Source organism: Oryctolagus cuniculus, chromosome 12 (genome assembly GCF_964237555.1).
Source record: "Oryctolagus cuniculus chromosome 12, mOryCun1.1, whole genome shotgun sequence".
Classification (NCBI taxonomy): domain Eukaryota; kingdom Metazoa; phylum Chordata; class Mammalia; order Lagomorpha; family Leporidae; genus Oryctolagus; species Oryctolagus cuniculus.
The window spans coordinates 85,786,337-85,801,610 of NC_091443.1; the positions used below are offsets into that span (position 1 = coordinate 85,786,337).

At 48.5% G+C, this 15,274-nt stretch overlaps 1 protein-coding gene across 26 annotated transcripts in view; it reads left to right on the forward strand.

Annotated features, from left to right (window-relative positions):
• Nucleotides 1–15,274, forward strand: part of TLN2 (talin 2) — a 480,480-nt gene that overhangs the window by 406,465 nt on the left and 58,741 nt on the right. For all 26 annotated transcript variants that reach the window (XM_070054308.1, XM_070054305.1, XM_070054330.1 and 23 more), the window contains 3 exons: nt 3,321–3,491; nt 10,319–10,465; nt 13,599–13,700. In XM_070054308.1, the coding sequence (XP_069910409.1) occupies nt 3,321–3,491; nt 10,319–10,465; nt 13,599–13,700 (420 nt within the window). The remainder of the gene's footprint in view (nt 1–3,320; nt 3,492–10,318; nt 10,466–13,598; nt 13,701–15,274) is intronic.

A 15,274-nucleotide genomic window follows, 5' to 3' on the forward strand; every position in this document is an offset into this window, starting at 1 on the left:
AAATAAATAAACCTTTAAAAATAAGTAAATAAATTTCACACAGAAGCCTATAGTAGCCCTGCTCCAGCGTTTTAAAATTCATCTGTAAGATAACCATAATGGGGGCCCGTGTTGTTGTATAGCAGGTTAAGCTACCACTTGCAATGCTGGCATCTCTTACAGGCTCTGGTTCAAGTCCTGGCTGCTCTACTTCTGATCCAGATCCCTGCTAATGCACCTGAGAAAAGCAGTGGAACATGGCCCAAGTTTTGGGCCCCCTTCACCCACATAGGAGACCCAGATGAAGTTCCAGGCTCCTGGCTGCAGCCTGGTTGTTGCAGCCCTTTGGGAAATGAACCAGCAGATAAAAGATATCTCTCTCTCTCTCTCTCTCTCTCTCTCTCCCTCCCTCCCTCCCCCTCCCTCTCTCTCTCTCCCTCCCTCCCTTCTTTCCTCTCTCCCTTCCTCCCTTCTTCTCTCCCTCTCTTCTCTCCCTATAACTCTGCCTTATAAATAGATAGATAGATAGATAGATAGATAAATCTTAAAAAAAAAAAAAGGTAACCATAATGGAGGTAACCAGATAAAGCTGTGCAAAGTGCTCATGCTAGTCTTTCTCACTGTCAGCTCTAAGGAGCTTGGACTCCTCCTCACACACTTGCCTTCCTCACCACACTCCTCCTCACGCACCTTGCCTTCCTCACCGCAATCACCCTCATGATCCCCCTGGCCTGGCTTTGTTTCTGCCCCATTGACTGCTCTGTGGCGTGGACCTGCTGCCTGCCTCTGCTCAGCACTCATTTTCCTCCCATATGTTAGAAAGAAGCAGTGAGCAAATTGCTGGCTCAAGGTCTGAACTTAAATCCACTTGATGGGAAGAATGTGGCAGTTTGTCACTGCCACCAGAATGAGGTGCTGAACAAGAAATTGCAGCTTGTGACATTGTGCTTTATCAGAGTGGGAGTAGATTATGACTTATGAAGTGAACACAGAAAGTGTTGGAGTAGGATGTTGATATTCTGGGCGTAGGCATTTGGCAGGGTGGTGGAGCCACTAGTCCAGACACCTACATCCTCTACGGGTTGGAGTCGCCTGCCTAGGTCCAAGCCCTGGCTCCAGCTCCTAGGAGGCAGCAGGTGACAGCTCAAGTACCTGGGTCCCAGCCACCCACATGGGATACCTGGATCAAGCTTCCAGCTCTGTCTGTGGCCCAGCGCAGTCTTCACTGTTGAAGGTGTTTGAAGTATGAGCCAGAAAATGGGAGCGCTGTCTCTTTCTGCCCTGTCTCTAAATCTGTCTTTTTATTTCTGAAATTAAAGTTTTAAAGCTTTTTTTTTTTATAAATAGAGTATTCTGGATGCTATGTATAAAGGGTTCTACCAAATTATTCTGGAACTTTATTTTAAATTCTTCACAGAGTTATAAACAAACACCAAACAGTAAACTTCTAAAGCACAGTATTGATACAGCAGGAGAGCTAGCCTACAGATGCTCCTCGGCTTATAACAGGATTACATTCTGATAAACTTTCATAGCTGGAAAATATCATGAGTTGAAAACACATCTAGGCCAGCGCCACGGCTCGATAGGCTAATCCTCCACCTTGCAGCGCCGGCACACCGGGTTCTAATCCCGGTCGGGGCACCGGATTCTGTCCCGGTTGCCCCTCTTCCAGGCCAGCTCTTTGCTGTGGCCCGGGAAGGCAGTGGAGGATGGCCCAAGTCCTTGGGCCCTGCACCTGCATGGGAGACCAGGAGAAGCACCTGGCTCCTGGCTTTGGATCAGCGCAGCGCGCTGGCCGCAGCAGCCATTGGAGGGTGAACCAACGGTAAAGGAAGACCTTTCTCTCTGTCTCTCTCTCTCTCACTGTCTACTCTGCCTGTCAAAAAATTTAAAAAAAAAAAAACACATCTAATATACCTGACCTGTGCAATATCATACCTTATTCTATGTGGTCAAAGCACTTGCGTTAACCTACAGTTGGCAGTTGGGCACAGTCATCTTCAAAAAGCATATTTTATTATAATGTCTTTTTTTAGATTTACTTATTCATTTGAAAGACAGAGTTACAGAGAGGCAGAGGCAGGAGCGGGAGTCTTCCATTTGCTGGTTCACTCCTCAGATGGCTGCAGCAGCAGAAGCTGCACCAATCCAAAGCCAGGAGCCAGGAGCTTCTTCCAGATCTCCCACGTGGATGCAGGGACCCAAGGACTTGGGCCATCCTCCACTGCTTTCCCAGGCCATAGCAGAGAACTGGATCGGAAGTGGAGCAGCCAGGACTCAAACCAGCACCCATATGGGATGCCGGCGCTGCAGACAGGGGATTTAACCTGCTGTGTCACAGTACCAGCCTCTATAATAAAGTCTTAAAGAACTCATTGCGTCTGTTGAATATTATGCTGCAAGTGAAAACCGGAGCGGTTACATAGCTACACCTTCCACCCTGGGAAAATTGAAAACGCCTGAATTGAGGCGTCTCAGCCAGGGGCATCTGTAATAATGGGAATCGCAGAGATGGTAGGGGCACGGTCGTTGAAAGCCAGTCCTGCAGTCACATGCCTGCTTCCTGTCTCCTTTCCGAGCAGCTCAACCTAAGCCTCAGTTTCTCCATTTGTATCTACCTCTGAAAGTTGTGGGAATTGAATGAGAAAATGTGTGGTAAGCACTCAGCAGAGAACCTGCCATGTGGGATGCACTTGGTGAGTGTGTGTGACATGGCCTGTGGCACGTAGCTGGTGACCTTTGGTGCCCGTACCTGTTGTACAGATGGCATTGTCCTCCTGCAAATAGGCCTATCCTGGTGCAGTGGTTGGCTGCCCTGAAAAGCTTTTCCGTCCCCCAGGTTGAATTGATCATAAACAAAGCATATAGGCTCATGGGAAATTGTTTTGCTTTTTTTTTTTTTTATTCCTCTAGTCCAAGTCTTGGCCACTGTGCTTGGAGCACAAGGCGATTGAATTGGCTTCCTTCGAAGCTTGTGAAGGTTCCTTCCATCTCAGGCTTGTTTCTCAACCCCTTGCTGTCCTGTTCCTCCTCTTCTCCCCCTTCTGTCATTGGTTCTTTAAAATTCTTTTTGTTTCTAAAAGTTCTCATCTCTAACTCTGGGTCCCAGAGTGGAAGCCTTAACACCTCTACCATATGCAAAAAAGGAGATGAAAAACTTCCCAAAGGAAGCAAAAACTAAGCAGGAGTCTGTTAATTAGCAAGTGCTTTCCAAAGTCAACCAGCGGATCTGCCTCTCCCTGTGAGGCACCTTGTCCTTGTCCCCAACCCTCTCCCCACCAGGGATGCCTCTTAAGGAGACACTCACGAGATGCACCTGTGGCTTTTCTTCCTGAAAGGTGACGCAGCTGGCGAGCTACTTCGAGCCCTTGATCTTGGCCGCAGTTGGTGTCGCCTCCAAGATTCTTGACCATCAGCAGCAGATGACGGTGCTGGACCAGACCAAGACACTCGCAGAGTCTGCCCTGCAGATGTTGTACGCGGCCAAAGAAGGAGGCGGGAACCCCAAGGTATGGTTCCGGATGTCAGGGGCTTGGGTAGCACCATTCTGCTTTCCTCCTGCACTGCGATCCTGCAGGGGGAACTGCCTCCCACTCTCACTTGGTGGGATTTGATTTCCCACTCTAAGGTGAGAAGAAGTACCCTTCTGTTGACCTTTCCAGAAAATTGCAGGGTGAGAACCAGGAAAGATGCTTAACGAGAGCTTACTTATAAAGTATGTTTCTCCTTGACATAGTGTGAAGACGTGTGCCCTTGGGGAAGAAATGTGTAAGGTGTGATTATTAAAGGAATAAAATCCGTAGTTCTTACTGGGTATCTGTTCATTGTTGACACCTAGCATACACAAAGGAGAGCTCTGTTGTTTTCCAGTGAAGGTCATTTCTTTTACTGCTACTTCCGGAACAGTAATTAAATATGAAAGTCTCCCTTTCCAATTGCAAAAGGAACATTTCTTTTTTTATTTTTTTTTAACTTTCATTTAATAAATATAAATTTCCAAAGTACAGTTTATGGATTACAATGGCTTTTCCCCCCATAACTTCCCTCCCACCCGCAACCCTGCCATCTCCCACTCCCTCTCCCATTCCATTCACATCAAGATTCATTTTCAATTATCTTTATATACAGAAGATCAATTTAGTATATATTAAGTAAAGATTTCAACAGTTTGCACCCACACTGATACACAAAGTGTAAAATACTGTTTGAGTACTAGTTATAGCATTAATTCACAATGTACAACACATTAAGAACAGAGATCCTACATGAGGAGTAAGTGCACAGTGACTCCTGTTGTTGACTTAACAAATTGACACTCTTGTTTATGGTGTCAGTAATCACCCTAGGCTCTTGTCATGAGTTGCCAAGGCTATAGAAGCCTTTTGAGTTCGTTGACTCTGATCATATTTAGACAAGGTCATAGTCAAAGTGGAAGTTCTTCTCCCTTCAGAGAAAGGTACCTCCTTCTTTGATGGCCTGTTCTTTCCGCTGGGATCTGACTCACAGAGATCTATCATTTAGGTGTTTGTTTGTTTTTGCCAGAGTGTCTTGGCTTTCCATGCCTAAAATACTCTATGGGCTCTTCAGCCAGATCCGCATGCCGTAAGGGCTGATTCTGAGGCCGGAGGCAAAAGGAACATTTCTTCAGCCTGTTCTGTCACCCAGCTCTTTAAGTGTCCAGAGCTGATGACAGCATGCCACATGTGACTTTATGCCACATTCTGCTTTAAACTCGGGGACTTGGGAGGAGGGGACAGCCTATTGCAGGGGCATGGATAGTGCTGTAAAAAGATTATAACGGCAGACACTCTGATGTATCTGGAACACGCGGACTGTGGGGATGACCAGATGAGAGGACACACTGGGCTGTGTTTTGACAGGTGGCAGCTTCTGTGCGAAGGCATTTGGCCTCTACTGTACGCTCTAGGGAGCCCTTGGCTGTCTTTAAGCAGAAGAATGACACAATCTTTCCATAGTTTAGAAGCACCAAACTGCCAGCAATGTAAGCGATGTCTTGGACTTAGATTTGTTATGTTCAAGTTTTCAATCACAAGTCTGGAAGTTACTAGGGCCCTAATTCCGGGGATAATAAAAGTTTTAAGAGCCAGCCACTGGCCCACAAGTTGTTCAGAGACGTGGGGAAAAATCAGTAGTTGCTGAAGTGCTGGGGTAGAACAAGAACAGAGCGTGCTGTCATGACTGTGGGAGCCCAGCGAACGGTAGATGCCCTGCGTGAACCAGCGCCCTTGAAGCTCCCCAGAGCAGAACCAGAGCTCGCCCTTCTCTCACAGTCTAGGCTGTCTCTTCTAGACTGGGGACCACCTGTTTCCTCCCTCTCTGAGAGGGGCTCAGCACCAGTGTGAGAGTTGGAAGTGGGAGCTGTCTTGATTGTAGGATGTTAGCATATCTGCATGGAGGTTCAGAGCTCCCAGGGCACCTCATCTCTGGGAGCAGACATTGTCTGCCCCAAAAGCTTTGTGAGGACATCTGGAGTGGTTTGCAGCCCATGTGAAACGGTGTGTAGTGAATGACAAGAAACCCGGGCTGATGCAGGGAGATGTGATGGGTTGCCTCTCTGGGATCGTTCAACCTGAGGCCTCACTGCAGACACTGGCGGGCTTGTCCCCAGAGATGCCTGCGATGCTTCAGGTTTGCTTCTATGCATCCTTTCCTGAGAGTCCCGAAACATGGACTTACTCACCTTGGCTGCTACTCTGTGGGCATCTGTTCGCTAGGTTTTATGTGCTGGGTGTTAGGTGTTGTATATCCCTGTTGGTGGAGGTCATGAGATTAAAATTTTAGGTAGTTTATCCGTAGCTTTTATTTGGAGAAACATAGCACCAGCTTTTGGGGTCAGACATAATTAGTTCCAGATTCCAGCTCTGCCTCTTGCTGGATTGCTTCATCTTTCTGTTTTCTTACCTGGACACTGGGGTTAATTAGGAGGGACTCCCTAGCATAACTGAAGAGAGGAAATGAGGTAATACAGCTGATGTCATGGATGGTTTTCTTTAAAAAAAAAAAAAAAAAAAAAAAAAAAAAGAAGAAGAAGAAGAAGAAGAAAGAGAGGAGCAGCAGCCCCAGGGCCTGAGGCTCATGGTAAAGGCGCTTGGTGTGTGATCTCTGCCTCACACCTTGAACTCTGTCCTGCACTTGGCCTGATGCACCTGCTTACCTTCAGCATCCTTGCTGGATTCCAACACCTTCTGTCTGTGCCACTGGAGCAAAACCCCCAGCCCTGTCTCTCCATTGTTGGGCATTTCTAAATGTGGATGGGCTTTCCCCTTCACTAAAACTGAAACCTCTGCCCCCATCCCCCTGTCCCCCACCCCACCACTGCCCATAGCCTTTTCCATCTTCCTGTGACATCTGTGCCTGCCACCTGGGCTGTGTGGCTGTAGCCCTGTAATAAAGAAACACAGCCTCCTGGGTGGCAGACTTGAGATGTGTCCAGAATGAACAGAATCTGATTGTTCTCATGTGTTGTGCCATTTGCACCGGGAACAAGGAACCCCTCCAGAATCAAAAAGAACCTGATGGTTGAGCCTGCCGTCTCCACTTGGTAGACTGCTATTGGTTATCTATTGGTTATTTAAATATGCCTTCATTGAGGTTCCACTGTGTCTGTGGGTTTCTGAAGCTGTAGTGCTCAGGTAGCAGGTGCGCAGGATTCGGGATGCTTCTGTTAAAGCTGGAACTTGAAGCTAAGAAGAAAAGGCTTGGATGAGGCCTGAGCAATGGGAAGCAGCTTTGTAGAAGAATCCTGTAGGAGTCTGTAAACCTGAAATGTGTGCAGGAGAGCAGGCCTTCTAGAGAATTCCTCTAGACCTGGATAGGCAACAGCAAGGGTATGCTTTTTTTTTTTTTTAAGATTTATTTATTTATTCAAAAGTCAGAGTTACACAGAGAGAGGAGAGTCAGAGAGAGAGGTCTTCTGTCCGATGGTTCACTCCCTAATTGGCTGCAACTGCCGGAGCTGCGCCAATCCAGAGCCAGGAACTTCTTCCTGGTCTCCCACATGGGTGCAGGGGCCCAAGGACTTGGGCCATCTTCTGCTGCTTTCCCAGGCCATAGCAGAGAGCTGGATCGGAAGTGGAGCATCCGGGTCTCAAACCGGCACCCATATGGATGCCGGTGCTTCAGGCCAGGGCGTTAACCCGCTGTGCCACAGCGCTGGCCCCAAGGGGTATGCTTTTGTAAGTTTCAGTGACCCAGTACACGGCAGATATCCTTAAAATTTCCCAAGCAGTTCACAGAGCAGTTTTGTGCCCCCAAAATTGGCTTCCAATGCTTTCCTGAGCCCGTGTAAAAGAACAGATCCTTGGCACATCGCACTCGTCTCCCCCTAAAACATGTGCCTCGTTTTAGCATGATGTGGGATGGCTGGCTTGTCGGTGTCGCCAGACCTGGGGAACCACACCTTCCATTTCACCTCTGCAGAGAGGATGTATTTGAGTGGCATGCCCTCCCTTGAGGTCATGTGTAGGAGAGAACACCTTGCAGGTGTCTGTCATCAGAAGGAAGCAGTGCGCACCTTGTGTCTTCCGCCCTCTGTGCTGTGAGATCAGCCATCAAGCTTAATGACCAGTTTGCTTCATTGCATCTGGAAGACACAGATCCATGCAATCCTGACAGAGCTGCCTCCTGGATAAGCACCCATCACCAACACTTTTCATGTCTCATCAGATCCTGTATTTAAGGAACTCTTCCTACTTCCCATGGCTTTTCAACTCAGAAAGGGCCAGCTCCTCTGACTCGCACAGCCTCTTCTTGGAATTCTCTTTTATGTAAAGAATCACTCATGGGTCAGGCCTTATGGTGCAGCTTATAAGCCAACACTTGGAATGCCCACATCCGGTATCAGGGGGCCTGCTTCAAATCCCGGCTGCTCTGCGCTCAGTCAGCTCCATGCTAATGCACCTGGAAGGCAACAGAAAATGGCCCCAGTACTTGGGTCCCTGCTACCCACGTGGGAGATCTGGATGGAGTTCCTGGCTTCAGCCTGGCCCAGCCCCAGCTGTTAAGGACATATAGAGAGTAAACCAGCATATGGAAGATCAATTCTCCCCCTTCTCTCTTTCTCTCTCTCTCTTTCCCTCCTCCTTCCTTCCTTCTTTCTCTCCCTCCCTCTCTCCCCTTCTCTCTTTCTCTTTCTCCCCATATCTCTGTTACTCTTTCTTTCAAATAAATAAATCACCTTAAGAAGTTAATTACCATTTCCCAGTGACTTCCCCGGCTCTCTTATCTACCAAAGTAAAGATGCAGTGTCTCCTCCCAGGGGGCCAAGGCTGTGCTAACCACTCTGTGGGCAGACCTGACACCTGGGTGCTGTGAACCACCTGTCATTAGGTCACATGTACAGGGCAAGGGACAGCCACCTTCCAGACGGCCTTTATTAAAAGAAGGCACCTGCACCCATTTCTTCAGCTCAGAATTTCACCTCAGAGCATTGTTAAAAATTATTCCATTTCACTTGGGAGGAAGCCAAGTCCAGGACCACTTATGTAGTTAGTGGTGGGACCAGACCTGGAATCCAGGGGCTGTGGCATAGTAGGTAAAGCCTCTACCTGTGACACTTGCATTCCATCTAGATGCCAGTTCATATCCCAACTGCTTTACTTTCGATCCAGCTCCCTGATGGTGGCCTGTGAAAAGCAGGAGAAGATGGCCCAAGTACCTTGGCCACTGCCCCCAACGTGGGAGACCCAGATGAGGCTTCTGGCTTCAGCCTGGCCTAGCCTTGGCCATTGGAGCCATCTGAGTAGTGAACCAGCAGGTGGAAGATCTGTCTCTCTCTCTCTCTCTCTTCCCCTCAACCCTGTAACTCTGACTTTCAAATAAATAAATAAATCTTAGAAACAAAACAAAAAAAGAACTAGATCCCAAATTTGTCTGACCACCCCGTGGCTCTTTGTCTTACTGCTGCTGGAGGTATCTCAGGGAGCTCAGCACTAGGGTTTTGCCATCATTTTTTCCATTCATTTACACAGCCCCTGCTCAGTGCATCACGCATGTGTGAAACACCTACAGTTCTTCTTTCCTAAGATATATTTAATTTATTTGAAAGGCAAAGCAAGAGAGAAATGGAGTGACAGAGAGAGATCTTCCATCTACTGATTTATTTCTCAAATGATCCTAAGAGCTGGACTGGGCCAGGCTGAAGCCAGGAGCCTGCAGCTCCTTCCGTGTCTCCCACATGGGTAGCAGGGACCCAGAGACTTGGGCCATCTTCCCAGTGCTTTAGCAGGGAGCTGGATCAGAAGCAGAGCAGCTGGGACTTGACCCAGTACCCATATGGGATGCTGGCATCACAGGTAGTAGTGTAACCCTCTGTGCCACGATGCCAGCCCCACTTGCTGTTCTTAAAACACATCTCTAAGGTACAGTTAAAGGAACATGTGGGCTGCAGGGGCTTTGCCTAGAGCGTTTGCCCTTGAGGAATTTTCCTTATTCTCCTATTTCTCCAGCCTCAAATAAGACCATTTTTTGCATAGTTGAAGAGACTTTGGGTTCTTCTGCAAGTTGATTTCTCTTGTGTGTGCTCACATTCTCATAATCCCATCCATTTACAGGCACGGAATTACACCTTACTGGGCAACTCTGAAGAGATCTACATTTGTTAGAATACATTTTATCTTTATGAGAAGGGGTCTTTAAAGATAACATTAATGGGTTTTTTCATTAAATGTGTCAAGTGTTGTATTTAAGAACCTGTGGCATTCTGTTCCCACTACCTGAACGTGGTAAAATATGTTAGTCATGTCATAAGACACTCTTTGGCCTCCACCTGCGGCACCGGCACACCGGGTTCTAGTCCTGGTTGGGGCAACGGTTCTGTCCCGGTTGCCCCTCTTCCAGTCCAGCTCTCTGCGGTGGCCTGGGAGTGCAGTGGAGGATGGCCCAAGTCCTTGGGCCCTGCACCCGCATGGGAGACCAGGAGGAAGCACCTGGCTCCTGGCTTCGGATCAGCACAGCGCGCTGGCCATAGCAGCCATTTGGGGGCTGGCCCAACGGAAGGAAGACCTTTCTCTCTGTCTCTCTCTCTCTCTCACTGTCCAGCTCTGCCTGTCCAAAAAAAAAAAAAAGACACTCTTTGATATTAAAGTTTTATTTTTCCTCTCCATTGTAAAAAGGGGTCTTGTTTTCTGATTTTTATTTGTTGCAATCAAATGTTCAAACAAAATCAGGGAAAGGGGAAACTGTTGTTGCTGTGTTCTGTCATGGAGATAGTGTTGCACTCGGCTTTTTAAGTTTGTTCTTCAGCAAAACAGTTCTCGAAAGACTGGGCACCATTTCTTCCTGCCCGAGGAAGTGTTTCACAATATCCCCGCCTTAGGCACAGCACACCCACGACGCCATCACAGAGGCCGCCCAGCTGATGAAGGAAGCCGTGGACGACATCATGGTGACGCTGAATGAAGCTGCCAGTGAAGTGGGGCTGGTAGGAGGCATGGTGGACGCCATCGCAGAAGCCATGAGCAAGGTAGGCGTGAGCTCCCAGACTCCTCCACTGCTGCCCATCTGCTCCCCACTCTCAGGCGCTGACCGGCAGCCAAGGCCCATCCCAGCAGGGCTCTCCTTGCCCTGGGCATTCCAGTCAGCGTACAGATGTCCACTCACATGTCCAGTGCGTCGCTCATTCTTGATGAGCCATTGCTCTTAGAAGCCACTTGCCAACCTCCTTCTGGTTGTGCATGCAGGAATAATGGAGCCGTATTTGATATCATTGGTTTCCTAGTTTGTAAAATGGACGTGATTATTTATCTCTCCTGTCTACTTCATAGACTTATTGTAATGAAGTAATGCAGGAAATCCCAAGTGCTGGCCTTGGGAATCGTGGGAAGCTTTTAGAATGCAGAGTCCTGGCCTTCTACGCCTGACCTGCTTGGTCAGAAGCTCCCTGGAATGGAGCCTAAAAATCTCAGTACTTGCTAAGTATACTCATGGTTCTGGTAGCGAGCCAAACACAGAAGCCACTGAGAGAGAGTGGATAGAAGCCCTTAGTGAACTCTGGCAGGAGTAGACATAGAGGATAGCATGAGTACTGCCCGCCACCCAGTAACCGTTGTCGAGATGGGTCAGTAGGCAGATGAGACTGCACACAGTTCCATCTCCTTGTCTCCTGCTCTTCCCCCGAGACGTCTGTCCCCAGTCACATCAGCTTGACAGTCTTTAGAATGAACCATCGATCATTGACATCTAATTACTGCCTCCTGATAGTGTAGCCGAGAATGATAGACGTCATCTGTATTTGGAACTGTCCACTGTCAGATTATGAGTGTGTTAATGTGGTTTTGGGAGTTAGTAAGTGGCTTTTAATTGCTGATTTGGAGAAGACTGCTTGTTCAGATCTCCATGAAGAAAGGAGGTCTTGAAACTAATTAGAATAATTCTCCTTTCTCATCATGTAGTTATCATCAGACTAATGAAGGAACAAGCTGGAGCTGGAATGCCCTGGCCTCCTGTTAGACAGCCCAGGCTCCACTTTGTCAAAGCATCCCTTAATTTAGGCTGTGGGCTTCTTAGGCTCCAAATGTGGATAGTTTGGCATAAAATGAATGATTTTCCCCTTTTCTCAAGGCCCTTGGGTAAGTCCCGGTGGATTTGTTTGGGGGACTTCAGAACAACAGAGCTTTGAAAATAAGCCATGTGGCCGGCACTGTGGCTCACTAGGCTAATCCTCCACCTGCTGCGCCGGCACCCCAGGTTCTAGTCCCGGTTGGGGCACCGGATTCTGTCCCGGTTGCTCCTCTTCCAGTCCAGCTCTCTGCTGTGGCCCAGGAAGGCAGTGGAGGATGGCCCAGGTCCTTGGGCCCTGCACCCGCATGGGAGACCAGGAGGAAGCACCTGGCTGCTGGCTTCAGATCGGGTGCAGCGTGCTGGCCGCAATGCACTGGCCGTAGCAACCACTTGGGGGGTGAACCACAGAAAAAGGAAGACCTTTCTCTCTGTCTGTCTCTCTCACTGTCCTCTCTGCCTGTCAAAAAAATAAAAAAGAAAAATAAAAAAAGAAAAGAAGTCATGTGTCTACCACAGACACTAAAGAACAGAGATTTGAAACTCTACTGGTAATCTTTGTGTTCTTTGGAGAACGTATTTTTCCAAATCACTCTAATGATAGGGAAATAGTCCATAAATTCCTGGAAAATGAAAGTCAGGTCCTGAAGTTTTTGGTTGATGGTCCTGAGCCTTAAGGACTGTGATGGGCTATAGTCAAGGAAAGCAGCTCTTGGTCCGGTGTTGTGGCGTAGCAGGTAAAGCTGCCACCTGCAACACCAGCATCCCTGTTGAGACCCGGCTGTTCCACTTCTGGTCCAAGTCCCTGCTGTGTGCCTAGGAAATCAGTGAAAGATAGACCAAGTGCTTCACCCTCGGGAGACCTGGAGGAAACTCCTGCCTCCTGCCTTTGGCCTAGCCCAGCCCCTGTCGTTGTGGCCATTTGGAGAGTAGAACAGCAGATGGGAGATCTCTCTCTCTCTCTATCTCTCCCTCCCTCCCTCCCTCCTTCCCTCCCTCTCCCTCTCTCCTCCTCTGTGTCTGTCTCTTCTACTCTGTAAATCTTTCAAATGAATAAATCTTAAAAAAAAAAAAAAAAAAAAAGGAAAGTAGCTCTTGTCCCATCTGATGTCCATGGTGTAACTGCTGCTCACTCAGTCCAGAACACACTGGATCTTTCTGGAAGGGCTGGGGACAAAGTGTGGTATTGTGTGATAGCAATAATCAGGAACTGCTGAGGACACAAGCCACAGAGGCCTGGATGAAGGGTTTCTCTTCCTTGGTTGTTCCGTGGAGTGTGCAGTTGGACTTCCACTGCTGGCTTTCACCCTCACCTGCCCGACCAGAAGTCCAGGGCATCACCGTCACCTCTTCCTCATTCCCCCTTTACCCAGCGTCTTGGGATTTCATGTTGCAGTCATATTTGTTTTCATCTGGGCCTTATTTTTTTTTCCTTGTGGTCCAAGGAAAAAAATTAAAGAGATAAAATGAACAAAACCCTATGTCCTGTACCCCTACTATATCATGAAATAAAGGGCACATTAATATCAAAGAAAGTAGGAGGGAGGAGTTATCATCTCAGAATAAAAGAAAATCTTTCAGCTAAATAAGTTTGAAATCCTGAAGAACTCACCACTGTGTTTTTCACATTTTCTCCAAACTGGTTAAAGGACTGTGGTGGGGGCCTGTGGCTAAGTGTTCCAAGCACCCCCTTGCTCCCGCACTCCCCCAGGTTGGCCATAATGTTGCTTCTCCTGGACTGGTCCTGGCACACTGTACTGCCCGACACCCAGCAGGTGCCCAGTCTGCACTGATGGAGCGTGTCCACAGCACAGTCCTCACTTCATAGCAGGGCCCCATCCCATGATGGGGGTCTTCAGCAGCATCCAAATGCCTGCTGAAGAAACAGACTAGCGTAGAGTCTGTGTTGATGGTTCAGGGAAAGTTGTGTCCCAGGCTGTGTAGCCCCAGCCTGATCCTCTGTCGCAGTCCTTACTGCAGGCGTTGAAAGGTTCTTTTGCCTTTGGGCCTCTCGTTCTTTGAGGTTCCTAATTCTGTAAATACAGTTCATGCTTGGAAAGGCAGCTTCTGATTTTTGGTTCTTTTTCTCTTTCCAACAGCTTGACGAAGGCACTCCTCCCGAACCAAAGGGAACATTTGTCGACTATCAGACAACTGTGGTCAAATACTCCAAAGCCATTGCAGTGACGGCTCAGGAAATGGTAAGAAGCAAAAGCTCCCCTCCCGCTGCTGGTCACCCCCTTTATGCACCACCGCCCCCACGTCTTCAAGCCTGGGATCCGTGCAGGGGAGAAAGACTTGTCCTTGTTCCCAGGGCCTCCCAGTTCCAGCTTCTGTCCTCCATCTCTGGTCACAGCTTCTGCCTGTGGTCTCGAAGCTTAGTTTGCTGGAGTTTGCATCTCCTGAAAAAGTTGTGAGAGGGAATTAAAGATGACTGAGACCTGGGCGTGAAGATGGGTGAACAAAGGAAGGAGAGAAAGTGAGAGAACAGAGGCCACCGTTGTGGCGTAATGGTTTAAGCTATTGCCTGCAATGTTGGCATCCATATGGGCGCCAGTTCAAGTCTCAGGTGCTCTGTTTCCTATCCAGCTCCCCGCTGGTGTGCCTGGAAAGGCAGTGAAAGATGGTCTGAGTTCTCAAGCCACTGCTACCCATGTGGGAGACCTAGATGAAGCTCCTGGTTCCTAGCTTTGGCCTGGTCCAGCCCCAGCTGTTACAGCCATTTGAGGAGTGAACTGGCAGATGAAAGATCTCTGTGTCTGTCTGTCTGTCTGTCTCTCTCTCTCTCTCTCTCTCCAGAAGGGGCTATGACAGGGAAACTGGAGTTGGGGGCTGGGGATAGGGTCCTCTTCACCTCTCAGAGGACTTGAGGGGCTTTATTAAAACTCTCATCAAAAGAAGATGTTTTCAGACAAAACCAAACAGAACAGAGATTATCCAGCACAGAGCTTGTCACTTTGGGAGGGCTGTTTTGTTGCTAAAATGCAATGCAACCAGAACTGTATTGTATGGGTCCTTATAGAAAAAGGGCCTTGAGAGACACTGAATGCTTTCTTGATTTATTAAAACATGATTCAGATATGACAGATGGCATCCTCACAGAATAATAGATGTTCACAGTAAGTTCCCCTGAACTTTTGAAGGCTCAAATGCCACGGGATAAAATTTCAGAAGATGCCTCTTTGATGCCTGCCAGATAAACCTGAGTGGAGAGATCAGGTGGCCTTCCCAGCTGGGGGACCAGAACAAGCCCCACCCGACATGTGCTCTAGATGGCTTTGCCGTCATGTAACCGTGTGTCCACTAGAGGTTGAGCTTGGACCATGAAGGCGTCCCTGGCTGATGGGTTCATTCAGAGGAGACACAGTTGTGATTGTGCCGGGCTTCCTGCTGTTTAAAGAAACCAGGCTGGGGAGGGAGGTGAAAGGGGAACCCATCTTGGTGTACTGGAAAGAGGACCAAGCTCGTCCTTGTTGGAAAGCAGGCCTTAGGTCTACTCGGGCAGCCACATTGTGCCCGATGCCTGATGAGCAGGGAGCAGTCATAGCCGTGGATGCAAATGTTCCCGAGTGGTCTCCTATGTTTCTGGAGTATCTCCTGGGCCAGGCTCCCAGCTCTCCTGCTGAGACCCTTGATATCCAAGATCCTAAGAGGCCCAGTCTCAGGTTACATGGCTATTCCTGAGATAGTTGGGCTGGTTCCTTGGATGGGAAAGAGCTTGTTGCACCTCACCAGGTCATGCCCAGCAGCTTTGTGCTCCTGTCGGTAGGGAACA